General features: G+C 44.1%; 2 protein-coding genes across 5 annotated transcripts in view; both read left to right on the forward strand.

Annotated features, from left to right (window-relative positions):
- The first annotated feature begins 4,232 nt into the window (after positions 1 to 4,232).
- LOC136287981 (uncharacterized) lies at positions 4,233 to 4,852 on the forward strand. Its single transcript, XM_066180635.1, is given in 2 exon segments — positions 4,233 to 4,724; positions 4,726 to 4,852. Coding segments are annotated over 2 exon segments (618 nt in total). The 3' UTR covers position 4,852.
- An 873-nt stretch (positions 4,853 to 5,725) lies between these two features.
- The window catches only part of ZNF532 (zinc finger protein 532), a 32,007-nt gene continuing 9,956 nt past the window's right edge, over positions 5,726 to 27,776 (forward strand). The window contains exons 1-6 of one of the 4 annotated variants that reach the window (XM_066180630.1): positions 5,726 to 6,025; positions 6,457 to 6,566; positions 13,467 to 15,826; positions 20,441 to 20,622; positions 23,421 to 23,597; positions 27,584 to 27,746. In XM_066180630.1, coding sequence (XP_066036727.1) covers positions 13,487 to 15,826; positions 20,441 to 20,622; positions 23,421 to 23,597; positions 27,584 to 27,746 — 2,862 coding nt within the window. In that variant the 5' untranslated portion in view covers positions 5,726 to 6,025; positions 6,457 to 6,566; positions 13,467 to 13,486. Of the gene's footprint in view, positions 6,026 to 6,456; positions 6,567 to 8,273; positions 8,332 to 13,466; positions 15,827 to 20,440; positions 20,623 to 23,420; positions 23,598 to 27,583; positions 27,747 to 27,776 lie in introns of those variants that run through there. The other 3 variants (XM_066180631.1, XM_066180634.1, XM_066180633.1) reach the window with 3 other exon arrangements.

Raw genomic sequence — 27,776 nt, forward strand, 5'->3', positions numbered from 1 at the left:
AGTGACCAGTGCTCAGGGAGCCTCAGGGTGGTAGGTGCTGTGTAAGGGGAGTATACAGACATAAAGTACACATGTATATACACATAAAGGGTACGTATTTTTTCACCAGAGCCTGTAGTGACAAGGCAAGGGATGACAGTTTTAAATTGACAGAGGGCAGAATTAGATTGGAAATAAGGAAGAAATTCTTCCCTGTGGGGGGAGTGAGGCACTGGCAGATTGCCCAGAGGAGCTCTGGTTGCCTCGCTTCTGGGAGTAATCCATTTCTCCAAAAATGATACTCCTATGCAGAAGAAATGCTTTTCCAGCTTTTGACAATCATCATGTCATACAAGTTTTTCTGTTTCATTTCTCCTATTTTATATCTAGAAATGCTTGGGCTTGAAGGCATGCTTTTGCCAACAGATGTAAGCCTGTGACAGTGCCTTCAGCTGTCTGCCTTGAACACCAGTGTCACTGCTTGGCAGCTTGAGGATGAGCCAGCAAGTGCTGCAGGCATATGGCCTGTGTACCAGGCCTGCTGCATGTGCAACACTGAGTCTCATATATGTGCAAATTTTGAGCAAAGCCCTTTTTTTCCCCACCAGGAATACGCCTCACGCTATAGTTCATATGCAGGTGAGTGCCTGAGGTGTGTGTGCTCTGCTCTTGCCTGTCCAGAGGAGCTGTGACCTCTCAGCATGGCAGAGCACGGTGTTACCTCATACCTCCCAGTACATGTGGAAAAACTGAGGTATTGACTGTAACTCCTCACAAACAGAACTGTTTTAATCCCATGATCCTCACTAACCAACTCTGATTTCTTTGGATAATGCTTAGTTTGCTCTGGTTTGTTAACAGGCAGAAAAAAAAGGTATCATTAAGCCCTGACAAATCCACTTGGCTTTGTATTGTATCTGAATCAGCATCTCTCTTACAGATGATTAAAGATGGGAGTCTCTTGTTGTTCAAGACATTCCAGTATTTGGGCTTTTATCATCCTGAGAGTCGTTAGGGTTTCTCGCTCTTCATGCTACTTGGGCATTGCAAATTTTCGTGCTGTAGCTAAAGATTCTCTCTTTGCAACTCGTAACACGAGTTGCCAACTTCCATGAACACATTCTTTAAATCTGGGGGAAACTGCCTGTGGTGGTGATGTTCCACAACCCTGGGCATTGTTTGTAGATTTCTCCCTACCAAAGTCCTTCATCTTATCTCCTATGAGATCACCTTCTTTTAATAAATCTCATCATTTTAAAAAGCAATCCCGGGGGGTTTAGTCCAAAATGTAATAGAAGGCATATTTTAATAACTAGCAAAGAAAAATTATTTTTTTCCCCAAGAAAATACATGAAGATTAGTGACAGGAGCATCTGAAAAGGGGAAGTTTAATTGTAAGCTGGTTTTTAAATACTGAGTATTTAAATATGCATTGTTAAAGGAAAGTACCACTGCATTCTAAACAGCAATAAAAAGAAAAATATAAGTATTCTAAAACAAGAAATACAAGCTTCTGCTCTGCTCTTGTTGATCACGTTACAAGAAATTTTATGGTGAAAAAGGCAATGGAATTAACAGACATTATTAAGCATTTGCCAGAAGTTGTAAAGCTATTACTCTGAAAACAAATTTAGGATTGGAAATATGGAATCTGTATTTTACCCTTCTTGCTTAAGTTAAGCATGCTTTGCTAGCTAGAAAGGAAATGTTTTGTTATTGTCCTCCCCAAAAGCAGGAAGGACAAAAAAGGCAGTATTTATTCAGACACAAAAGGAATTAAATGTAAATTGACTTCAGTTTTTATTGTGTCAACCCACCTGCAAAATCCTCTTCAGCCCCAGCACATCTGTAATGTGCATAAGCTCTGTTTGATGCAGTTAAAACTGATTCCCTGTACAGAAGGCATGAAATGAATACACCACTATTTAGAGTTCTGAATTTCAAGAGCCTTAAAGTCCTTAGAAGTTAAATAATTAAGAAGTTATTACTGCACTCAAGTTCAGCATTCAGCATAGCATCAAAGTGTTCTGAGTTGACAGCACTCCTTGCTGACTGCTCAGAAGGAGCAGCAGGCCGCACTGGGGGCATTTCTTCAGGAAAAGGAGGGGTCAAGATTTACCTGGTTCCCAGAGAAAGAAGTACAAGTTACGGGACTCTGCAGGTGTCAGCACAGGTGACCAGGAGATCCCATCTCAGAGCTGGAGTCCAGCTGGAAGGATCCACTGGTGATGGTCTCATTGCTTGGGATGGAGATTGTCCATGCAAGGACATGCAGGGTTGGGGAATTTGAACCTCTCTACTGCAAAGACAAGGGAGAAAACAGGATAACTTAAACAGGGAGAATTTCTTCCACCACAGGTTCTAAGGATTTTGTGGCACAGTGTCTGGGGGAATGAACAGGACCTGTGCTCTAAGACTTCAGAGCCAAGACATACGGTCAACATGCCAAAACCTCCTCCCAGTGCAGAAGTGACTGCACGAACACTCATGGTGCTGAACCTGTTATTTTGTGTGCTTGAATTAAAAAAAACGCTGGAGAAGTGCTATCAGCCGGGCACGGCTTATAAAATACACTTTAAATTCCCTTCATTTTATATTTTTTAAGTGAAATACTTAAGCTGACAGACTTTTTCTCCCATGGAGACGTCAAGGACACCTGGCTGGAAGGAAAACAAGTAGATTTGTGTGAAAGGCAGCACACGCAAGGACCTCTGTGCCATGTATGAACTGTGAAATTGATTAACATCTCAGATATTAATACCAGAGCAGTAGTTGCAGCTGCCATCCTCTTTATGCCATCATGCAAGCTGACCACAGAAATTCAATGCAAGGAAAGAGAATGTTGTTTTCACTTCTTTTATCAATTCCGTTTACTGGTGCATTGGGAAGAAACAGGGTGTTGTAATTATCATGGCTAATTCCACAAGTCACTTGCAGGATGAGCCCAAGGCTTGTGCAACCTGAATTGCATGGCCCTTCTTAAACATTAAAACTAGTGCACAAATCCACTTTTATATAAACCCTAAAATCGATGTATAATGTTGAAATTCTAGAAACTCGTCAGACTCACGGATTGCCACTGCTGACAATCAGTAGAACTTAGGTTCTGCTGCTGTTTTGGTTGGTCGGAATCAGTTAGAATTTTTACCTGGAGGCTGGATTGGAGAAGCCAGGATACGGCCCGAGGGGTAATTTCCTGCCCTACCGATCGATACCTGCCGGCACAGCTTCTGGGGCAGCTTCCCAGAAGGAGCTGTGCTTGTGCAGAATGCCTTTGGGGTTCTGCTGCCTTCCCAACAGGCTCCGAAGAGACGTTAATACACCAGCATTATTTTATCTAGAATATTTATTATACTCTATTCTCATAGCATAAATTTGAGACGGATGTAATGTATTTAAAGCCATTAGTATGATTCAGTAAAGCGATTCGCGTGCAAAACTTTACGTTGTGAAAATGGTGCTGCACGGTGGTAACAGAGAGAGGGCGGGAGCTCGTCCTGCCGTTCCCAGCAATGGCGATGCCGCCAGGATGCTGCGCAGCCAACAAAGGCGGCTGGTCAGAGGCAGCGCACGGGCCGCAGGCGCTGTGCAGGCGGGCCCGAGAGAGCTCGGCTAACGGGGTGGGGAAGGAAAGAAAGGCGGCATCGCTCCGGGACACGGTTCCCGGCCGCGCCCCGGGACCTGGGCGATGACCCCGACCGGGCCCGGGCACATCGGCCGCAGCGCCGGCAGAGGGGCTGAACCGCCAGAGCTGGCAGCGTGTGGCTCCTCCCGTCCTTTGTTGGCCTGGAACCGGAGCAGCGGCCGCGGGCTCTGCCCCCGGCTGCCCTTCGAGGCCTGAGGCGCTGGGGCACAGGAAGAGCCCGGCGGGCCCCGGGCAGCGTCTCCCACGGCACCCGGGCGGCGCCGGCTTCGGCGCGGGGGAGATCGGCCCCGGCGACCGGCGCGGTTCTGCCCGCCGGCACCGCTCGGAACTCCCCCCGACCTGTCCGGGCTGCGGGAGGCCGCGACCCGGCCCCGGCCCCGCGGCGCTCGGCGGCCCCGCAGCCTCCCCGCCCCCGGCACTCTCCAGGGAGCCGTTCCACACGGAATCACACGGGAGCGTCTCCCCATCTGTGCCGCCGAGCACCCCCACCCCCACCGCCCAGCCCCGCAGCCTCCTGCCATTATGTTCCTCCGACGCGGGGCCGGGCCGCGCCGCGGGCCGTAGCCCTGCCCGAGCCCGCCGGCTCCGGCCGCAGCAGGTGTGTCGCATGGGGACCGGAGGTTGCATGCTAGGGGGTCGCTTCCTCCCGGCCCGGCGGCGGCCGAAGCCCCGCGGGCACCCGTGCAGGGACTGCCCGGGCTGGCGGCTCCGGGCCGGCCGGGCGGGGGCGGATCGTTCTCCCCGCCGCCGAAGGGGCCACGGCCTCTCCTCCCCGGCCGTCCCCAGGGCTGGCAAGGCCCGCTCGGACAGGGCAAATTGGGGCCGGGAGCGCGCAGACCCGCGGGGAGGTGCCCGGGGCCGCGGCAGCCCGGAGGAGGGAGCGGCCCCCCGGACCGAGGGGCCGAGGGAGGGCCGGCCGCGGTTGCGGCCGCAGCAGGCTGTGTGGGGAAGACGGGCCGAGGCAGCGGAAGAACATGGTGGTTCTCCCCAGAACGGGGTGGGGATGAGGGATGCGAAGAAGGTGTCTCCGCAGGGAGGGGTGCAGGGTTGTGCCCGAGACCTCTGTTCAGTTGCAGGTGCAGCCAGGGGCAGAGGGGCTTTGCCGGGGTCGCCCACCCGCCCGGAGGGAGCCCCGCAGAGCAGCATCTCCCGCAGCCTCCGCGAGGAGGGGGTTTCAGCGCGTAGGCGGAGGTGGTTACTGGTGTTCCCAGAGCAAGGGTGAGTAGCCAAGAGGAGCGGGGTGGCTGCTGTCTCGGTCTGGGTGCCTGTCAGCCATGCAGGAGGAAGGCCCTTGCGTGGCCGAGGTGAAGGGGAGCGGGCAGGAGAAGAGCGGCCACGGGCACAGGTGGGTGCAGACCCCCGCAGCGGCGTGGGTACCGCAGGGGGCCGAGACCCTGGCCAGGCATCGCCCGGGAGGCGCAGGGCCGGGCAGGCGGTCGGTCCGCACAATCTCTGCGGGATGGGAGCTGCGCAGAGCCTGACCGGGCCTCCCCAGCCCGCGGCCTCAAGCCGGGGGGGCTGCCCAGCCGTGGGGCTGCAGCTCGCTGCTTCTCAAGGCCTCCAGCATAGTCGAATAGCAAAAGAAAGAAAGAAAAAAAAAAATCAGTGCAGCAGCCAAGTCGGTGCTGCGAGGAGGGGGCAAAGGAACTATTTTGTAGGCATCTTGCTGCTGCGGAAATGGATTTCTTGAGGGGAGGGAGGCGCGTTTGTGGGTACTCTGTAGTAATGCTGCTCAGAGCACAGAAAATGCCACTCGGGCAGCCCCAGATGGAACGAGGAGTGGGGAGGGCAGATGGGAGAAGCCCTTGATCGGGCACCCCACGGCCGTGGGCATGAGGGGGCAGATGTGACGTGTGTGAGTAGCCACCCCTCATCTGGGGGAGCAGAGGGGTAGCAGCCCGGGTTAGCAGCCTGTCTCCCAGGGCTGTGGCCGAGCCTGCCTGGTGCTGCAAGAGAGATCCTATGAGGATTTTTATTGCGGTCTCTTTGTTAGCTACAGACAGGCACGCACACACAGCTCTCAGCCAGGTTGTGGGAGGTAAGTGGGGGAGGCGAGCAAGGGAGCGTGCGGGGGGCTCTGGGGAGCAGGGGCTGCGTGGGCCGGGCAGGAGGGGAGCCGGGGCACCGGGCTGTGCCGGCCCCACGCCACACAAAAACCAGCCCCTGCGATTTTCAGGGTCTTGTTGGCAACTCAGCGAGGGTTGCCATAGCTTTTTATGTAGGGTGACCAGAACCGGCTGGAACTGGTTTGAGGCAGATCAGCTCCTGAACACAATGCAGTCACTGAGCTACTACACTGGGATAGCTTCCTCCCTTCATGGCAGCCAAAAGCAGAGGAGCTTGCAGAAAGATACCATCCCAAAACAGTATGTGAATGCACACTTTAGACACACAGCACTGGTATGTGGCTAACGTAGTCATAAAGGGTTCTGTATGTAAATGTACATATTTGCAGTAACTGAGATTACTTTGGCTTTTTGTGCCTTTTTATGCTTAAGGAATGGGCAAGAGCTGAGATTTATGACCCTTACTGAAATATTTTTGCTTTGCAAGGGTGGGACACTGGTTATGCAGTCTATTTTAAAACTAAACTAAATAAAATTGATTGAATTATTTGTAATTGTAGTTATGCTTGTGACTGAGGATGCTTTGCATGCTGTTCTATTTACAGGGCGCTGTATTGTGGTTTTCTTCTTTAGGGTACATTGGGGGGGGGTTGCTGTGCCTTTCTCTAAGGCCAGAAGGAAACAATATTGTTGTGGAATTGTGCATAAAAGCATTGAAAAGATGCTGCAAGGCATACTCGTTTTCCCTTTTTTTTTTCCTTGTAGGCCTATTGATTGGGGCTGCCTTTAACCCTTTGGTGTTTGCAGAGGTAATGCGACTGTGGCAGTAACTGAGCACTGGCTAAAAAAATCCCTCAAAGGTCAAGGTTCACAAGGTGAGACGTGGTGGTTTGGGCTGAAAATAACAATAGCGTGGAGGTACATCCTGATTGCACACTTGGCACATTCGGAAGGAGACAATTGTTTAAGTGTTACTGAAGAAATGCTATTAAGCATAGTCCTCCAGTTTTAGTAGGATTAAAGCTATTATTTGTAAAGACTTACTGATATCTTGGCTAAATACAGTATTTCATTGAAATATATCCAGATACAGGTTTTTTTTCACAGTGTTGTGATACGGAATAGGCCTCTGAATGACAATCATGAATTGTGGACCAGTTGTGGCAGGGAGCTGTGTGTGCTGTATTAGAGACACACATGCAGAATTTGCTGTCTGAGTATTTACACGTTATTGTTTGACCACATCTCAGTGACCCAATACTTGGTTTTTAATTAAGGTCTTCGGTGTTAAACATGTACTGAATATTGCCTACAGAGGAAAAAACCTCTGCAAAATAAATAGTATGGATGGCTTTTCTTTAAGTGTTGTAACCTGGGGAGGATTTTGCAGCAGCCAAGTGGAAAGATGTATTTTGGGGGGCTGGATGGAGCTCCAGTGCATTTATCAGTGGTGTGAATTATAATACTGTGCATAGGAAACCGGATGGGCAGTGCAGCAGCTGCAGAGGGGTGACTGCTTTTAACTGGAGGCAATGGATAATGGATAGAATTTTTAGTTTTTCTTTCTCAGCTAGAAAATACAAAATATGTACTTAGATTTGAGCTGACATTTTTATCTTATAGTGAAATCTGAAGGATTCAGAGGGAGGGAGAGGGGCAGAGAGAAGGAAGCAGTAATGAATCTACCAAAGGGAAGAAGAACAAAGGCTGTTAGAGCTTGCACAGTAGATCACTAAACATTTTGCCTGGGGGATTCTTTTGCTAGAACTGTTACTTCCTATAACAGGAAATCAACAACTCTAGAATCCTTACCAGTGTGATTTTTAAAAAATCTTCCAAGTCCTGGCTGTGTTAGCTGGTTTGGTAATCTACAATTGAGATAATATGGAGGCAGAACGTTGGGAATACTCTGTTGTGGTGTGAAATGAGGGTCCTTTCCTCTGTGCTCAGCAGAATAGACAGTCCTAAAAGCCTTGAGGGGTAGTGGGTACTGGGTAAGTTGTGTGTTGGCTGCTGAGGCAAGGTGACAATCCAAGGGAACCTTTTTGTTTCTGACTGCAGTAGATTACGTAAGGCATTGAGCTATTAATTGTAGAAAAGTGAAAATAGCGTGCTGACATTTGGCCTGCAATTCTGGGTTTGTGGGCTTTACTGCAGCTGTGATGTGTTGTTTTTCAGGTTTGATAGAGCAGTGAATAGCTTGTGGTGGAGCAAAATGCCTGACAGATCACTGTGCTGATTTCTGCTCCTGTTCTTCAGCTTCGGGATGCAGAGGGTCTATATTTGACTAGAGGCGTCTGTAGCAGAATGATGCTTGCAAACAGGAATTCTTGTTGCTTGATAGGAATAGGATCTCTTCCTGATGAGGATGCATGTTCTTTTCCAAGTGTCAGCTAAAATTCCTATATTACACAAGAGCATCTTTTGAGATTTTTTTTTCCTTCTGCCAGAATAGTAGGCAGCTTTAAAATCGTAAATTCTTGGATTGTGACAAAATTCCTTGAATCTGTTTTGTTTGGGTTTTTGAATGCTATCTGCATTATGAATTTTTATTTTTAGCAAAGGAGATTTTGAATTTGCAGGGATTTTTGTTGGCTGTAAGATGAGAAAACTGAATAGATGGAGTCTGCAGTGTTCTTGGTGAGTTGTCTTTTTTCAGTCTAGTAATATCTGTAAATGCTCTTCCTCAGGAGATTTGGACTGTGCACGCAGGCCAGCTTTCCAGCAGCAAATGCTAATGCTGGAGGGCTGGTCTTCTTTATCAGCACCCAGGATCTCATTTTGCATTGGTCTCAGTTATTTGATCTCCAGAATGAGGGTAAGGATTTATCACATTCCAAGTCCCTTTGGAATGAATTGACTAACTGTTGTTTTCCTAGCCATATGCCTGTGTGTTAAAATTCAAATATGCAACAGAGAACCAGGAATATATGTTCAGAAAAACCCAAAGTTGACCCTAATGTTCTCGGGCCTGTTTGTCGCCCTGCTGGGCCCTGCCTGGCTGGAGAGCTCTCTGGGAGGCTGCAGCTGCTCATGCTGTGCTTGGGCCACAATTGCCATCCACTTCAAAAAAAGTACTTTAAAGGAAAGAGATGGGAAATTTGTGCCATTTAGAATGTAATTCGAGTCTGCATTTGTTTGGGAATCTCAAAATTCTCTTCATTGTTGTGCATCTGAATTGTTCACGTATTACTGCCCCAGCTTATTTTACATGTAGAAGTACAAAATTAAGCTATGATTGTAATTAATTTTTAAGTAGACTGCAAAAAGATCGCTATGTCGATTTCCCTGCTTTTCAGGAATTCATCTCTGTTTTAGGAGGGATTTGGGAAGTGGCTAGACCCAAACCCTGGCCTGAATCTCTTGATCAAGACAGGTGGTTTTCATGTGGCCAGCTGTAGCTGGGGATGGCCTGTTCAGCCCCAGGTTGTGCACAAGGCGATTCCTTGCTGATGTGTTGAAACATCCCTGTTCTTTTTTGCCAGCCAAAGGCTGATTGTCCTGACCATTGAACCAGCTGCGTGTGGTTCTCTTCAGGCTGTGCTAGCAGTGGTTTAGACTCCAGATTACCCTCCTCTTTCCCTTCTTGTTTTCTCATACCCAAAGAGAACCTGAGATACCCAGTTCAAAAATTGATGTGTTGGACTACAGGATGAGGCTCCTAAGGAGTCATAAACTACAAGTAACTGTATTTTGGCTGTTACAGTGGTGGATTAAGTCTTTTCACTCACTGAGTCTTGAGCATGGAAACAAATTGGATTTTCCTCTTTTTTGAAGGCAGGTAGATAGGGTGTATAATTTTTAAAAAGTAGGTTCTTGGCATAAATTTTAACTGCGAAACACCCCATACTTCACAAAGATGTTTACATTAGGACTGGCATTACCTTACTCGTGCTGTGGATGCTAAGTGGATGTTAAATAAGACCTTTATCCTGAGAAATTGAAATATCTTAGGGTAAGAATTACTTTGCATATTAGGAAAGGATTTCTGTGATTTGTGGAAGCAAGTGTTTTTCTGGATTTTGCAACAGTCATGGGCCCTATGATAGTGAAAAGGAACCTGCATTTATGTATATGAGCATGAGAGCCATTGCTGACTGTGGTTGAAGTGGCCTCTTGCACATCCCACTTGCCTGCTGAGTATGTGAAACCAGGCAAGGAGGCTGTGATTGGAGATGTGGTTCCCATTTCCTGAGGAAGGTTTTGTGGTTAGATTAACGTATTGCTTTGTCTGTCTTCACAATGTTTGGCTTTCTGAGCAAATGACTGGAAGTGTAAGTCAGTCATCATTACTAATAACCAATGAACAGCTCGTAATCCGTGTTTTAGGATGAAGTTTGCCTAATGTTAGGATATATGTTACTGTAATTCTGATTGAATCCCTTATGTCTTCTCTACCTGATGAAATTTCTTGTCACAGCAACAGAGAAACCAAAACCCAAAGAAGTGTGGTTTTATGCTGCTTAGGCTGGTGTTGCTCCCTGTGTAGGCATTTTTGTCCAGAATGAGCTTGATGTTACCTAGGCATCATTACTCTTGTTTGGAAGTGGAGTAATTATTCCAGGTTCCTGGAATTTTGTGCTGGAGTAGTGTGTCTGCCTGGGAATCAGTAGAAGTAACAGACTAATTCCTGTACGTGGCTATACCAGAACCAAGATGCTGCCATGTGCCAGACCCTGAAAAGAGCTGTCTCAGTGTTCTCTCAGTGTTCTTTTTTCACAAAACCGGAAAGAATGCCGGAAGAACACGGGAAAGAAAAGGTCTCCATCCTAAAGGGTGTGCAGTCCACAAATGTATGTAGTACAAACAGTGGTAAAAACAGTTATGGGCAGGTAAAGGAATGAAGTCACAAGAACATGAATGCCATAGGCAGGGGAAGACTCAATTTGGCAGTTTTCCTATTTCCTTTGAAAACAAATGGACTTGCTGCTGAGGGAAGCTGAAGTTGAGTAATTGTCTGAACAAAGCAAGGAGTTAGATATTGTAGTGGGATTTGAAGGCAGAGAGGGCAAGAATTCAGTACGGCAGAAAAGATGGTCTGGTTGAGTTAAAGCAATTGTATGAAGTTGTCAGACTTGTGATTTAGCTGTTCACAAGGTCTGGATGAATAGGAAGCTGAGTGTTGAGGAGGAAAAGTCGGTTGGTTCTTCAAAGGTTAAGGAATAAATAAAAGAGTAAAACTTGAGCATGTAAGACCATGCTTGTGATCCAGAAATGATAGAAGCCTTCATGCACAGGGAATATTAATTGGAAAAGTATTGGGAAGGGAGGAGGATTATTTGCTGTTTCTGGAAAGCTTGAAGCTGTTCTTGTACCTGATAGGCAAAAATTAGGGGTCTGAGCAGTTTGGAGATAGGACCTGGCTGGGAGCTACCAGGTTATTCTATTTCCTTGTCTTCATTAGGCTGCTGAACTTCCCCAGAGCGATTCTGATTGGATGTTTACAATTGCTTGGATTTATCCAGAAAAATACCTTTTAGTCTCAGCAACAGCTTCTAGGCAGCTTGATCTTTCTGTGGAGAATGCTGGGCCTAATCTGCAGCTGTCCTGAAGCCAGAGCTACACGATAAATCTGACTTGGAAAGTAAGAAAAAATGTGTGCTTTTCTCTGGTGTGTCCCCCCATCTCAACAGAGAACATGAAAGGGTAGGTTTGTTTTTCCTCATATGGCTAGAGTCTTTCCACCTGGAACAGGTACAGATACAGGGGTTGAGGAGGAGTGATAACAATTCCGTGCACTAAAACAAAAAGTCTGTTCTTCAGAAGCAGCTGTTTACTTCTAAGTCCTGCTTGTCCTGCTTGCTTCTACTGTCAAAAGAGGGTTCTCGTGGTCTGGTTCTTGTTTTGACATAGTTCATTCCCCAAGTGAGTGCTTCCCTGGAATGTGGTATCAGGTGAACTGGAGTAGAAAGCCTTACTGGGAGAAGCAAGGCAGTGGAACAGACAAGGAGTGCCTTTCTTTGGCTAAAATCTGTGCCGTGTTCTTCATGCTGTTCATAGGAAACATTTGAGGAGGTGTGTTTCCAAAGAAACAACAGTGTAGAAAGTCATGCACACGTGCTCTGGGAAAGCAATAAACCACTGCTGGTTCATCCTGAGAACTTACTTTCAGTAAGATATTGACACACAGATACAGGGGTGGGTGTTGTGACCCAAGAGGTTCAGGGAAACTACGTAGTAAGGGTAAATAAATTGGTTTTCTGTATAACTTTTCTCCAGCATTCTCAGAGCACTTTTCAAAGAAATTCCAGTTCCTGGAAAACCATGATTTCCTAGGGAACGAGAAGCTTGCCTTATTTTCTCTTCTGAAGTATTTACAGGCATCTTGTTGGCCCAGAGAAGGAATAGACTCACAGCTTGTCTGGCAGCCAAGGTGTCGGTTGATTTTGATCTTGGATAAAAGGCGGAATTTTATCCTTAAAGGAAAAGAGGTACTAAAAGATTTGTTGAGAAGAAGGGGGAAAGAGAAAAAAAAGAAAAAAAAATAAAAAAAGGAAAAGAAAAGTGAGTAATAGGAATATGGCTGCAGGGTCCTGGCAGTTGTGGTGGAAACATAGTTTATATACTGAATCTTAAGATGGGTGCCCTAGAATAGTGAGGAAGAGATTAGTTAAATGGCCAGGTTAGAACTTCTCTTCCTTTTGTATCACAACTGACCATGTTTGTCTCCCTTTTTGTGTAACTTTGATTGCTTGAAAAGTTTGAAGAATGAGAGAAGTTCTTGATAAGAGCAGCAGTAGTTCTCAGTAAAGAACAGCTGTGTCTCCTGTGCTGGGCAGTCGTGATCTTAAACATACTTGGAGGAATTAAATGTGTAAGCAGACCTTAATTCATTGTTATGGATAAATGTTAATTACACTCCAGGATATCTAGTTAGGGGATGTTTCAGACTAGGGAGACAATCTAGCTCTTTTTGAGTGTATGCAACAACTGTAAAAAGACACCTATGGACAGCTGTACAACCAGAATGCAACTAATTAAGAGTCCCAGATTATGAGAAACTGTGTCAAAGTTTTCTGTCATTTTACATGGATTTGATATGCTTTGGTGTCTGCAGTCTTTTCTATTTAATCCTCATAGAAACTTGCTTTGTGATTTTGATACTGTGCACGCATGTGTTTTTGTATTAAGGACTTCATAAGTTAGACAAAGGGCCCAGAACCATTAAGTGAACTGTGTTAACAAATTTCCAAACCCTTTTGTATTTACTTGAAGCTATTTCCTGAAATATCTGTGTCTATTCCAGTCGCCTTGCAAAATTTTCCTCAGTTGCCTTCTCCTAGTCCACAATGACTTCCAGGTAGCCAGTGTTGATGAATACCTACATCTTACAGATGTTTATTACTTTGTACTTCATTATTTTCAAGAATAATTAATCCTCAGATTAACAGTGCAACTGTTAAGGAAAGTCAAGACTTAGGAGAAATTACAAGTGTCTCATGTTATTTTTATGCATGTACAGGTATTTTGCAGTCTGGGTGGGTGAAGATAGGAGGGAGTGTAGGAGAGGAAACAGGAAGAAAGCCACTGCAATTTGGGCCCAGAATAAAATTGCCAGGTTACCATCTGTGTAGTTTATGAATTACTGTAGTTCTTGGTATAATAATTCAACTGTATACTTGGACTGGAACACTGTTCTGTGATGTATAATCTCTAAAAGCATTACTTCAAAAGTGAAATAACACTTCTTTGCGTGGCAGATGTGAACAAGTGCTTGTTTTGTATAAGACTCTGCTACTAGAGCTTAAAGTGACAACTTTCTGCTTATTTTACAGATTTGCTTGCAATCAAATACATGGCCATGGGGGATATGAAGACCCCAGATTTTGATGACCTTCTTGCAGCCTTTGACATACCAGACATGGTAGATCCCAAAGCAGCTATTGAATCTGGACATGATGACCACGAAAGCCACATCAAACAAAATGCTCACACAGATGAAGACTCCCATGTCCCATCATCATCTGATGTTGGGGTGAGCGTCATTGTGAAAAATGTGCGTACCATTGATTCTTCCGAAGGTCTGGATAAGGATGGCCACCATGCCACAGGCAATAGCTTGCACAATGGCTTCCTAACATCAGCAGCTCTTGAGAGTTACAGTAAAGATGAAGGGAAATCACTTAAAGATGATGGGTCAGCTTCTGAGACTGCACTGAAGGATTCAGCCTTCAACCAGTTCAGCCCAATATCAAGTGCGGAAGAATTTGATGATGATGAGAGAATTGAGGTGGATGACCCCCCAGATAAAGAGGAGATGCGTGCAAATTTCAGAGCAAATGTCTTGGCAGGATCTCTATCGCAGCAGGAATATGACAAACTAAAGGCACTTGGAGGGGAGAACTTAATTAAATCTGGAATCACTGTTTCAAGTAGTATAGATAAAAATAAAGCTGCTAAACGAGAGACAGAGACAAACTCCATGAATTTAAGTGTCTATGAGCCTTTTAAGACTCGAAAAACAGAGGACAAGTTACTAAAGGACAATTCTGAGAAGCTTCTTGAAAACAGGGTACTTGATGGAAAACTGAGTACCGAAAAATGTGACACAAATCTTGCCAGCATTTCCCAGTCCAAAGCAAAGTCATCAGCAAAGCTTTCATCCTGCATTGCTGCAATCGCAGCACTGAGTGCTAAAAAGGCAGCTACAGATAGCACTAAAGACTTACAGTCTAATTCAGGAGAGTCTTCTCCATTACCAAAAGACATGAGTGAAAGTCCCCGGGCTATAGAAAAATCTCCAGAGTCTCAGAGTCTCATTGATGGTGCTAAGAAGCCGTCTGTCAAACCACCCGATAGTCCCAGGAGCGTCTCGAGTGAGAACAGTAGCAAAGGGTCTCCGTCTTCTCCCGCGGGATCGACACCAGCAATTCCTAAGGTTCGCATAAAAACCATCAAGACTTCTTCTGGGGAGATCAAGAGAACTGTTACTAGAGTGCTGCCAGAAGTTGATTTGGACAGTGGTAAAAAGCCAGAGCAGAGTGCTTCCATGGTAACCTCCATGACATCTCTCCTGTCCTCACCAACTTCCGCTGCTGTTCTCTCCTCTCCTCCCAGAGCTCCTCTGCAGTCCTCTGTTGTCACCAATGCAGTTGGATCTGCAGAACTTGCCCCCAAACAGGTCACTATCAAACCCGTGGCTACTGCTTTCCTGCCTGTTTCGGCAGTGAAAACAGCAGGTTCCCAAGTGATCAATCTGAAGCTGGCTAACAACACCACAGTGAAAGCCACTGTCATCTCTGCTGCGTCGGTGCAGAGCGCCAGCAGCGCCATTATCAAAGCTGCCAACGCCATCCAGCAGCAGACGGTCGTGGTGCCAGCATCGAGCCTTGCCAGTGCCAAACTTGTGCCAAAGACAGTCCATCTTGCCAACCTTAACCTTTTGCCTCAGGGTGCTCAAACCACCTCTGAACTGCGCCAAGTGCTAACAAAACCCCAACAGCAAATCAAGCAGGCAATAATTTCTGCAGCCGCCTCCCAGCCTTCAAAAAAGGTGTCTCGAGTGCAGGTGGTGTCATCTCTACAGAGCTCTGTAGTGGAAGCATTCAATAAGGTGCTGAGCAGTGTCAACCCCGTACCAGTTTACATCCCAAACCTTAGCCCCCCTGCCAATGCCGGAATCACGCTACCAACACGAGGTTACAAGTGTCTGGAGTGTGGCGACTCGTTTGCTCTCGAGAAGAGCCTGACCCAGCATTATGACAGGAGGAGTGTGCGAATTGAAGTGACTTGTAATCATTGTACAAAGAATTTAGTTTTCTACAATAAATGTAGTCTCCTGTCCCACGCTCGGGGGCACAAGGAGAAAGGCGTCGTGATGCAGTGCTCCCACCTGATCCTAAAACCAGTCCCAGCAGATCAAATGATAGCATCTCCTTCCAGCAATACTGCCACAGCCGTGCTCCAGAGCCCAGGGGGAGCTGGCACACACTCCGTAACAAAGATCCAGACTGGCTTAACTGGGACAGTGATCTCGGCCCCTGCGAGCTCTCCTGTCATTCCAGCTATGCCGCTAGATGAAGATCCATCGAAACTCTGTAGACATAGTCTAAAGTGTTTGGAGTGCAATGAAGTTTTCCCAGATGAGACATCTCTTGCAACTCATTTCCAGCAGGCTGCAGACACAAGTGGACAAGTAGAGTATCCTATGTTTACATTCCAATGTTTCATCTATAAGCCTAGGAGACTTTGGATATGTTTTTACTTTCATTTAGCTGTTAATTATCTGAACCTCTGTGATTAAAATGATAAACAAAAACCACAAAAAGTCTTGCAAGAGCTTATATAGTGAATGTCAGCACTTTTTAAATAAGACTTTTTCTTAGAATCTTTTTAGTCCCTGAAGTCTGAAATTGACACTGTGTATTTTTGCTAAAATTTAACATTAGCTTTCTTACAGCTGAACGTTATAATACAGAAATGGGTTTTACTAATTATATGTTAATGCATCTTTCTGTGCTTTGGAATTTGACTAGCCTGTGGAATCCACTTAATTGGCACCCTCATTAACAGCCTGTCTATTCAACCTGAATGATAGCTTTAAGTGATTAATTCTCGATTGGTCCTCAGGTTTTAGAGTTTTCACCAAGTGCCTTAAGTGAGCGAGGCATTCCCCTCACATGCAGGGAGGGACTCAGGCAGTGACAAATGGCACACTGACTACTGACAGGAATGCCTGCTGTTTGCCTCAGCTCTTCCTCAGAAAGTGCAAAGTGCTGTTCTCACTTGCACATCTTCCTTTCTGTGTGATCATTCGCTTAGTTGGTTGGGTTTCTTTTCCTCTTACAAATGCTAATAAGTTTCAACTTTAAAACCATTTGAAAATTCTTTACTAATGTATGTGGCCTGACCTGAAAGAAATACGTCATTCAATAAAACGTAATATTAATCAGTGTGCGATGTATTTTATAATCCTGGCAGAGTGAAGGTGGTTAATTAAATGATATGGTTGGATCTCTGTTGGGGTGTGCCAATTAAAAGGGATTCTGGTGTGTTTCAAAGCATTCAGGTGAGCTTGGTGCTCCAGCTTCTTGCTGCGGGGGAAGCTGAAAACCTGCAAGCGTGATCAAGACAGGAATGCCCCAGGAGTTTTCCTGGGAATCACACAACAGTGGACAGGCTAAAGATTTTAAGTCCTGCAGTTAGAAAACAATGCACTAGTCCTAGGAGCACAGGCAGGTCCCTGGCAGGATCTATTCAGTACATGCAGGACCCATTCTGTACCATGAAGCAGCTCCACTGCACCTGCCACTACAGGTACTAATGTAAAGAGATTTGCACGGGGAAATAACCTTGATCATGTGGCTCTGCCTTAGCTCCTCTTTAAACTGGCTAGCAGAGTTAAACTGAAATAGCCTGGATTCCAAGTGGAATGCCATGCAAGGGAATTTCTCTTCCTAAAATAGTACAGATGTTCATACCTAAGGGAGTTTCCTTCAGCAGAACGTGTCTATCCACAGATGTTACAGTTCTGAAGGGATCTAATGGCTGACCATGAGTGTATTCTGCACCAGCTCAAGCTACTTGATACTTAGGGTTTTTAACTAACCGATTTTCTGGTGCTTACTGGTTGAAGATAGTTTTTTTCCCCATAATAAGCTTATTAAGTAACATTCCTTCTAAGATCCAGTTGTCCTTGCAAAAACCTGTTGGTTTTGGTACTGGAAAATCAAGCAAGTAAGAAGGTGCCAAGACAAAGCAGTTGGATGAGAGACAGAATAGGTTGGGAGGAGGAGGCTAAAATAGAAATGGAAAAAGAAAGAACAAAGATAAAATTATGTTCTCGCTTTCGGGGTGTAAGGATTTTTGTCTTTATGGCCAAGTAAACTAAACCTTTTGCCCTTCCCCTTCTCCCTCTGTCTGGTGCTTTTTCCCTGTTGCTGCTGAGTTTGCTCTCTATACATGTCCTTTAGGTACTATTTATCCTGGTGATTTACTAAAGGAAAGCAACTGTGATGTTCACAGAATGTCCCAATGCAGCTGCAGGGAGGTGGAGAGAGCAGTGTGGGTTCCAGGTACTGCTGTTCAAGGAGGGAAGCCCCTGGAGCTGCAGGAGCAGCTGGCACTGCCTGCCGCCTGTCAGGGTGTTTGTGTCTCCTCATGGGAACTTGGTCTGCTTATGAGCTGCAGGTTTAAAAACCTTGGAAAGCACTGGAGGAAAAGAAGCTATTTTCATGTTCTTCCATTTGAAAAGAACACTTTGTAAATGTAGTTTTAAATGTTCTTTGTTGAAATGTCCATTTAAATATTAAACATTTTTTGTAGTCCTTTTCCTATGTCAAGCAGCCACTGTTTTTTACGTTATGTTTGGTTGCATCCTGTAGTGGTAGTGTTTGCTGGAGAAAGTCTTTATCGGCATTTATTACTAAGTATGTTGCTTCTTTTTCATTAGATGTTACCTCTTGAGAAGCTTGGATGAGAAATAATCCGACCTGTTTTCCTTCTTAGTGCTTGGCACTGGCATTTTTCTGCAAAACTGCCATTACTGAGGCAGGGAAAGGACAGGGAAGTTAGATGAGACTGGTATTTTTTTAGATGGATGGATGGATGGAAGGAAGGAAGGAAGGAAGGAAGGAAGGAAGGAAGGAAGGACAGACAAACACTTTGGTTTTGCAAACAAGTAATAGGAAAAAAAAGGTTATTTGCAGCTTACTATTCTTTCTAGTGTCCCATCTAATTGCTCCTGAAATGGAAAATGTATAGTTTTCGTGTTTCCAGTGAGTAAGTAGCTGCTCTTACACTCCTCTTAGGAAGGTAGAATGTTTTGTTTCAAATAAGCAATGGTAGAAGAATCTTAGCAATGAAAATATATTCCTTATAAAGTTGTTACCTTTCTGTAATGTTTTACTGCCATTAATATTCCTGTTAAAGGAATATTAACCTAAAGGAATATTCCTGCTAAAGGAATATTTACCCAGACTCACTGACAGGTTTTCTGGCTGAACAAAACCCTCATCTACTTGCTGGGGGGAAAAGGTAGCAAATCTGGGCTAATGAATGTTAATATTTTTCTTAGTTATAGACAGGAGTATATAGCTCCCATGGAAACCACATAGCTCATTTCCCTTCATTCTCAGTTTATGTGTGTATCTTTATTTTCCACCTCCACCATTTTTCCTTCTAACCCTTTTTTTTTTTTCTGAAACTTTGACTTTAAATGCAGGCAGGTGATGATTTTCACAAACTGTGTTTTATTTTGGTGTGGGTTGGAATGAGAGAACTGGAAGTTAATGCCACCTTAAGCCCAAAATAAAATGGTAAGCAAACGTGCTGAATGTCAGAATTTCACAGTAGATGCTTCTTGTTCTACTGTAATCAGTTAAAATTAAACATTTTCTGTACTCATTGAAATAGCAGAGCAGGGGCCTTAACTAAGCATTATTGGCATGTTGGGTCAGCAAATGAGTCTGGCAGCTTGCTGCAAAATCAGGAGGATCACTGAGCCGGGGCTGGAATGTTGTGTGGCTCTTCTGTAGCATCACATCCCGGTTTCCCTCAGAAGTCCTGCAAGCCAAAGGCTTTGGAAGGACTGTGAAACCTCCAGATGTTTCTGTTACTGGAATAAGAAGTTCTGGTTTGCTGTTTTCTTACTTAATCACATAATGCTCCAGGTTCTTCAGTATTATATTACAGCTTGTTAATACAGAAACAGCCAAAGAGAGGTTTGGGGAATGGTACTGAGCCCAGTAAATGTGGCACTTACGGCTGGTCAAAGGGTTTTGCCTTTGGCTGAACTTAAGACAAAGTTAACTCCCCAAAACAGTTCTAGTCAGCCTGAGGCTGTGAGTCCCCCACTTCTCGCCACTGTTTGGTCAATTAAGGCCAAGTATTTAGCATTTCAAAGTGAATATTTCTGTGTGTCTCAAGACAGCCTTACTGTGTCCCGAAGGCTCTGAGCAGGTGCCAGTTTGAAATCCCTGTAGGCAGCTGAACTCGGGCAGAGCCTTGCAGCAGAGCAGTACATCTATCTCCCCATGCTGAACACTGTTGTAGTGGGCTGGCAGGAGTGCCAGTGCAACCTGCATTGCAGTGATGACAGGTTCTCTTTGCTTAACATGCTGTATATTTAATGGTTTCCATTTTGCCATGTTACAGCGTCAGGACATTGAAGAAGTCTGTTTGTATGGAGACTGTGTTCAATCACTCCAGGCCACAGTGCTCCCAGAGCATTTATTTCAGGATTTCTTTATGCATATGTTAGTAAATAATTTATAATGTGCCTCTGGAGATCTTTTTTTGGTCAATATTCTTGCAGAGTGTACACATCACTACATTTGCCAGACTCTTAGAGAGAGCATTCCTAAAAATACGCAAATACGTGTTAAAAAAAATACTGATGTCATGAAGGAGTCATGGGTTTGATTTTAAATCTTTGCAAGTCACTGGTGAGATTCACAAGTCCCAAGCCATAAGAGACAGTAGTAATAATTTGATTCTGGAGTTGTACATAGGGCCTTTGCATTATTAAGCTAACCTGGGAAGGCACCTGAGTAATATTTCTGTAAACCATGTGTATCTCCCGTGGTTAATGGTGTACGAAGGAGCTTTGTAGCCCAGAAAGCCAGTCAGTCTGGCTACCAGCACCTGCCAGCTCTGTCAGCAGGGCTTGTGTTCGTACTTGCCTACTGCTTTGGGTCCCATCCCAGTTCTGACATTTAACCTTTATTTGCTGTATTGCAGTGTTTGACACAAGACGTTATGTAGAGCTGAACCAAACCTTTTGTCTCATCTATTCTGGTTTATCATTTAGAAGACATGCAATATCTGCCAGATGCTGCTTCCTAACCAGTGCAGTTTTGCATCACACCAGAGAATTCATCAGCATAAATCTCCATACACGTGTCCTGAATGTGGAGCAATCTGCAGATCTGTCCACTTCCAGACCCATGTCACTAAGAACTGCCTGCATTATACCCGAAGAGTTGGGTTTCGGTCAGTATAATGATTCCTTTTGTTGTCAATTTATGTATAATTGATGGTTTTAAAAGTGATTTTCCATTTTCATAAGCATTGTTGGGACAATACCAGCTTCATGGGCTTAAGATTGTCATGCCAACAGTACTATTAGTATTAAAATTTTGGAATAAATACATTAGGATTCTGCTTTGTTTTGGGCATCCACTTTTGTATATGATTAAAGCAGAATACTAGCTAGTGTCACACAGATTCAGGACTTCACGGTTTATAAAGTCCAGATAATTCAGACGCATTGTCCTAGTTTCAGGTTTAAAAAACAAACTTCCTGAATTTTTCCAAAACATTGAATTTAAATTGTTCTCTCTGGTAGAACAGTCATTTTCAGTACTTCCAGAATGTATGGTTGGGATGTTGATGGGCATACTGCACCTGTCTGGTTGTTCTCTTTTCTGTGGCGAGTCAAGATTCCTTGGCTTTACATCACTTGGAAATTGCCTTGTCTTTTTGGTTCTCCTTTGTTACTCTTCAGTTTCCCTTTGACTTTTACATTTCCCTGTAATGGCAACTCACTGAGAAAATGGGGAATAGAGGCATTTCATAGAAATGTTTAGTTTTGAAAGACTTGAAAAAATGTTTTCTGTTAGAATTTTCCTTGCACTGAATGGCAGGCAGCGCAGCAAGAGATCAGAAGAGCCACCTGTACCCAGAGCATTGTTTAGCACTCCAAAAACACGTCCACTTCACCCTGTCTGCCTGGAAAAAGGCCATTCTAAAGTTTTAGAGCAGGTAGCTCCTTCCACCCTTAAAGTGCCACAGTTCATTTTCCAGGATGGCTGTGCAATCTTCCCCTAAGGGAAGAAGGCATTTTTACTGCATCAAGCCTCTGTTTTCAGCTTGAATCCATGGCCTGACACAACTCCAAGCTCTTTTCATTTCTTTGGGTTCTTTTCTTTCACCCTCTTCTCTCAAGCAGTAGTCTGTCTCATCCTGCATTTCCTCCATCTGCCTCCTGCACTCTGCTGCTCTTCCTTCTAATGTATGTCTCTGGGGTTTTTACACAGAAGCACCTCTAGGGACTCCTGGCCTGCCCCAGTAACACCAGCAGAATCCCCTTGTCTGGGAATCTAAGTCACTAAACTTTTCAAGATGTCTCATAAACATCTCACGTCACACCGAGTCAGAATTTCTTGATCTGGTGAGACTCAACCAAAGTTACTGAGGCAAGCAAAAGCAGTCTCTGGGAATGTTACAGTCTCCCTCCTCAGACTCCTCAGGCTCTCCTCAGAACTGCAGTGCTTTTGCCTGAGGAGCAGCATCCCCTGTCCTGCCTTTCCAGAGGGCCTCTGTCAAGAAGTTCCCTTTGATTCCAGTGATTTATGCTAGTTGTCAGCACTGGATTCACTGCCTCCCATCAAGGTGAAAGCAAGAAGCTGTTAGAATGGTCCCCGAGAGGAAGGCCTGGTCCTTAGGAGCTGTGTAGTATACGGTGGTGGATGCTGAGGATCAGTTGTTATGTGGCATCACTAGAGAATGAAGTCAGGCTGTGGCATGGGGAGGTGAAAATGCCACTCCAGAGGGACACCTCAGGGGTAGATGTGTTATTGAGTACTCAGGTGCTCAGCTCTGTGGGAGCACAGAAGATCTTGACAGACCCAAAAAAGACCAGAACCATCTGCTTTAGGGAATGCATTGCTAAGCAGAGACTAGATGCATACGAACCCAATGAATATTATTAAGAGTATAAATTAAATGCCCAGAAAAAGAAAGGATGACATTTCATAAAATTCAAGGGTAATAAATTTTAAAAATAAAATGGGATCCTTGAATGTAGAAGTGTATTTCCTGCTTTATTGCTATCATCAGGGCACTAAAACTATTGAAAAATTAAATTGACATTTATATGACAACAATCATACTGCCATGATAGATGCTAAAGGTAAAATTCTGGAAGGGTGCAGGCCTTCTACGTTTGAAGAGTTTGTAAAAATCTTACTGCAAAATACTGATCAATAAGAAATTGTCTCATTTGACAGATAATTGCTGATAGCACTATGTTCTTGGACTGATTTGGGAGCATTTGGTACTGGAGATGTAGGGCATTAAAGGGGATCGTTGTGTATAAAAATTCTTATGTTCTCACATTAATTCAATTTTTTAATTGTTTCATTTTAGAATAGATGCAGAAAGGTCACAAATTTTCGACACAGCAGAAGTATGTTTTTGAAAAATATTTTCTGAATTTCAATATGATATATTGATCTGATAGTAGGGATTTGGTGTAATTTTCCTGAGTTTCAATCCAAGTGCTGATTTGATTCCATGTACAGAAAATCATTACAGTATAAATCTAAACAAGGGAAATGGTGAGAATATTTTCCTTACTGGTTTCCCGTTTGGTGGTAGTTTCTAAATTGCTGTGGTGTACTTTAAACAATACCCTGCATGTGATAAAAATACGTTCTGGAAATTCTCCTTCCAAATTTGCAGAAGATTTAAGTATTTTTTCTGCAATCAATAGAGTATTTGTCTGTTGACCCTTCTATCCATTTTTTGTAATAACATAAAAACATATTCTGATCTTATTAGATTTTCAAATGAAAATGTGTGAAATTCCTTTCCCCTTACTTTGTGATCCACAAATCGCTGGTTTTGTTGATTCTTACGGGGTTTGTTTAAGTTGACAGAGTAACGTAGTTTTATCCAGTTGTTGCCCGTGTGTGTTTCTCTCTTCCCTTTGCTTGACAATCCGTGTTGATTCTGTCCGGCCCTGCTCGGGGCAGGGCTGCACTGACTCTCCTCCGCTCTCTCCGCAGCTGCGTGCACTGCAATGTTGTGTACTCTGACGTGGCGGCACTCAAGTCTCACATTCAAGGTTGTCACTGTGAAGTCTTTTACAAGTGTCCTATCTGTCCCATGGCATTTAAATCTGCTCCCAGCACACACTCCCATGCCTACACACAACATCCGGGTATCAAGATAGGCGAACCAAAGTAAGCAAAATTCATCTTCTACTGCACTTGCCTGCATTTGAATGACCCATGAAATTGCATTCTGTCCTGTGCTTGCAGTCATAAAAGTCACCTCTGACAGCCACCGCTTTGTCAGCCTGCTGGTAATGTGGGATTTGTGTAGTGCTTTCATGACTTTGCAGCTGGCAGTTCATTGGGCGAAGGTGGCATTTCTCTGAATGCACTAGCAAGTCTTTAAGCACTGCATGCTACAAGAAAATGATTGCAGATGTAATTACATAAATTATTTGGACAGGTGGCTGAAGTGTTGCTCGTTCTGATGTTTTAATCTGCTTTGCTCATCTGCTTTTTTACTGTGAATTAAAATAATGTGATTCCAAAAAGAGCTGCTAAGATTCATCAGTGCTTACGTGGTGCTTTTCATATTTTGGTTGAAAAGTTGAGAAAAAGCTATTTTATCTGTTTATATAAGCTTTTTTTCAATAGGTAATCTCTTTCTGGCTTAAAGCAGAAGTGGTTTTGTTCTGTAGCTAGGAAAGTTGGTAGTTTGCTGGAGGTGGTGACACAGGGCACAGGTAGGACTCGGCATCAGGGTCCTTTTGTAAAGCTGCTGGACACTGGTGGGCTCTGCTGGAGGCCGCAGGTGCTGCTGTGTGTGTGCAAACTCCTCCCGCCCTCGGGTCTGAGCCTCTCGGAGCGCCCCTTCTCCTCCATCCGCCTCTTCCTCAGTGCTACGGGTGTGTTGTTCAGAGCAGACAGTCAGGGACTGAGCTCCGTGTTCCCTCTGGGGCCTGTCCAGAGCACCAGGATGCTAACAACTTGCAGGCTCAAAAACATAGAAGGTGTCACGTGATGTAATAGCCAGCATTTCTAAGAGTTCAGTTTCTCACGGTTTCTTCTAACACATTAACAGGATATTTTTACTTTGTTTGCACCTCCATCAAAGCAAAAGGGCAACAAGCTTGCCATGTCTGATACCAGTGAAGGCATTTCTGCCCAGTGGGAAACGATACATTGTTTTAACTCAGGATAGTATCATCAGTCAGAGGCTGTGAGATACCAGCATTTAAAACCTTTTTTCAGGTTCCCGTAGTTCTCATTAGAGAAATCAAAAAGATTAAGATCACTGTTTGTGTAAGATGCTGCACATATGAAAAGTGAACTCTGCTTGGATCTGCCAAATTGTTTCTGATCAGGTTCATGAATTAAGTATTTTGCATTAGTTTTCTTTCTGTATAGATGCACTTAGAATTGTATTCCTTTAGGAATTTACTTGGATTATAAAAAAATGAAATGAGATTTTATTATGTAGTAATGTAATAAGTCACAGAATCCATAGCTGAGCACTTCTCTTAAGAAGTGGTGTTTCCTTTAAATTTGCCAGTTTTAATCACAGTGCTGCCTTAACTGCATGCAGAGTGACTGGTAGGATTTTTCCAGCCCTTGCAGCGTTCAGAGTTCTTGCCTTGCCTAGTTCAGAGCAGAGCGGACAGGTTGTATTTGAGGCAATACATTCCCATGTGGGTGATCTGTGCTGCATCATGGAGCACCCAGGCTGCGTGACTGGCACTGCAAGCCCATTGCAAGCCTGCAGCCTCACCGCTGACCCCACGAGTGTGGCACAAGCCAAGGACACTGGCCGTGGCTTCAGCAGTGCCAGGACCCCTGGCCCATGGCTTCTGAGGGACTCTAGTAGGTTACACTCCTTGTTTACAGGAATTGGGCTCCTGGGGAATCTGCCTGCCTGCCTCTGGCATTTACTTGGAACTGTGTGATTTACAATTACATTACAAATAGTTGCTGCAGAACAGATGCACTAAACTATTTGGTGTATGAAAAATGACTTCTATATGCAGGGATTCTCAGTGGGATGAAATGAGATTATTTTAATATAGGGAAATGAATGGCTGTCTTGTCTTTCAACTCTGGGAAGCTCTCTTCTGTAACATACTCTAAACTTTGGTTTCCCAGAAAACCACAGAGGTGGTCTTTTTTTCAGTATGCAGTGTCTAGGAATGGCACTAAGATATTTTTCATGGCTGATCTCCTTTTGAATATGGGAGAAATTCTTGTTTATTAAGCCAAATTGTGAATATTTATGGTACTATTGGTTAAAAGTATATTATCCCACGAGTTCCTTTTTTAGAGGAAAAGAAATGGGAAGGAGGAATACTATCCTCTGGTGCAAAAGCTTTCCAAATACTGAATGTCTTTTATGTGACTGAAAGCATTTTCTTGTGAGATAACACCTGTATTTATTCCAAGATAATATGTGAATTCGTTAAACAGATTTTTGGGAAGTGAAGAGGCCATGCACCTGCTTTAGTGTGTACTGTGGGGCAGGAGCAGTGCTGAGTAACCAGCCTGGCAGTGGGGTGGGGTGGGATGGGATGAACTGCCTGACTTATTCCAGCATCCCTGTAAATGACATCCTGTGGAAGCACAACTGCCTTTAAGCTTTGAACAGCATTTTAGGCCAGTTGTCAGTTAAACACTGACTACTTCAGTTAAATTTTAAAAAACCCCCAAACCAACATACATGGTTGCATGTATGTTGTCAAGGATTTAGAATCACGTTTTGCTGTGTCTGAAGGAAATACTCCAGGTGTGTATAGTCATAACTCATACTGTGAGGTGTGTTGGTATGAATTTAAGTGAGTACAGTCTTTGCCCAGAGACTTGTCTGAAATTTGGGTCTTTACCAGATAGTTCTGCTTCTGTGAAGGCAGAGTAAAGTACTACAGCTGCCATACAAAATACAGAGATTCAGCTCGTGGTGTTTTTAGAGAGTTACAGTTTTTATATATGATAAACTCAGAAAGATGTTGATTTTTTTTTTTTTTGGTAGCAGATTCACTACAGATCTGCAGTATAGGGTTCACCACAGAAAGCAGAACAATAATAATCAGAGGATGCTGTGTAAATAATACATTTATCTTAGCATATCTCAGAAACTGGGACCATTTGATACCAAAGAAACAAAGTCTTGCCCAGTTAATATGAAGAAGTATTGTTTTTCATTTGGAATTACAGGACAGCTTGGACATGGAAGCAATGCCCATGTTCTTGTCATCTCAAAACACAGTGCAGAGTGATCCCTAGAGCTCTGGAACAATGCACTATCAGTGGTAATTACTTAGAGGGACAGAAAAAGGACTGGGAACATTTATGTAGCTAATGAGAAGATTTAGTGCTTTAGCAGGCAGGGGGGTTTGGGGGTTGTTTTATACAGTGGAAGTTACTCTTAAAGATGGGAAGTGTCTGTTGCTGTAGTGAGCACCTGTGGTTTGGTTTCTTTTATTTTAGCTAGACTTTCTCTGCAGCACTACAGATTAGATGGCTTAGATTTTTCTCTCACTTGATGATCTGGGGCTAGAAAACTGTTGTAAGAACAGGAGGCTGGGGGACATAAGTTCAAAAGTCACATGTGCTCTGAGACAGGAAGCATTTAGTCTCTACATTTCTATGACACATTCATCCAGGCTTGGAATGGCAGATCAGGGAAATCCCATCCTGCACTGTTGGAGCTTCAGGGCATTGACAGAGTCTAGGTTTGGCATTCAGGAGCATCACAGCCATGAATATTGCCAAAAATGTATTTTCCTTGAAGTAAGTTACTAGCTACTGTATTTGTAACCTGAAGCAGGGATATTATCCTTTAGCTACAGTGTGTAGCTAACCACAGCTGAAGGTGTTAAACTGTCAGAGTATCCTGAGCAGATGTTGTTGTTGTTGTTGTTGTTGTTGTATATGTAACTGGCACAGGCTGTTGTGTTCTGGCTTCTTGTTTGCACTTTAATTTTTTTTTCTATTTTTCTGTTTCTTCTACTGCTCCCATATTTTGAAATTGGAGGATGTTTTGAATTAGTTTAACTTTTTTCAGGCAGTGTGAAACAATTGCTTAAACATGTCAGATCTTATCTGTGATGAGAAAAAAGTTAACGTCATGATTCTTGCAAATAGATCGTCAACATGACTGACATTGTTTGTTGTACTTCTGTTTTTAGAATAATATATAAATGCTCTATGTGTGACACTGTGTTTACTCTACAACCTTTGCTCTATCGCCACTTTGATCAGCACATTGAAAACCAGAAGGTGTCTGTTTTCAAGTGTCCAGACTGTTCTCTTCTGTATGCACAGAAACAGCTTATGATGGATCATATCAAGGTGTGTAGGCATCTTCTCTTGTTTCCTTCA

Source organism: Chamaea fasciata, unplaced genomic scaffold (genome assembly GCF_029207755.1).
Source record: "Chamaea fasciata isolate MVZ Bird 193981 ecotype frontalis unplaced genomic scaffold, bChaFas1.0.hap1 SCAF_4, whole genome shotgun sequence".
Classification (NCBI taxonomy): Eukaryota; Metazoa; Chordata; class Aves; order Passeriformes; family Sylviidae; genus Chamaea; species Chamaea fasciata.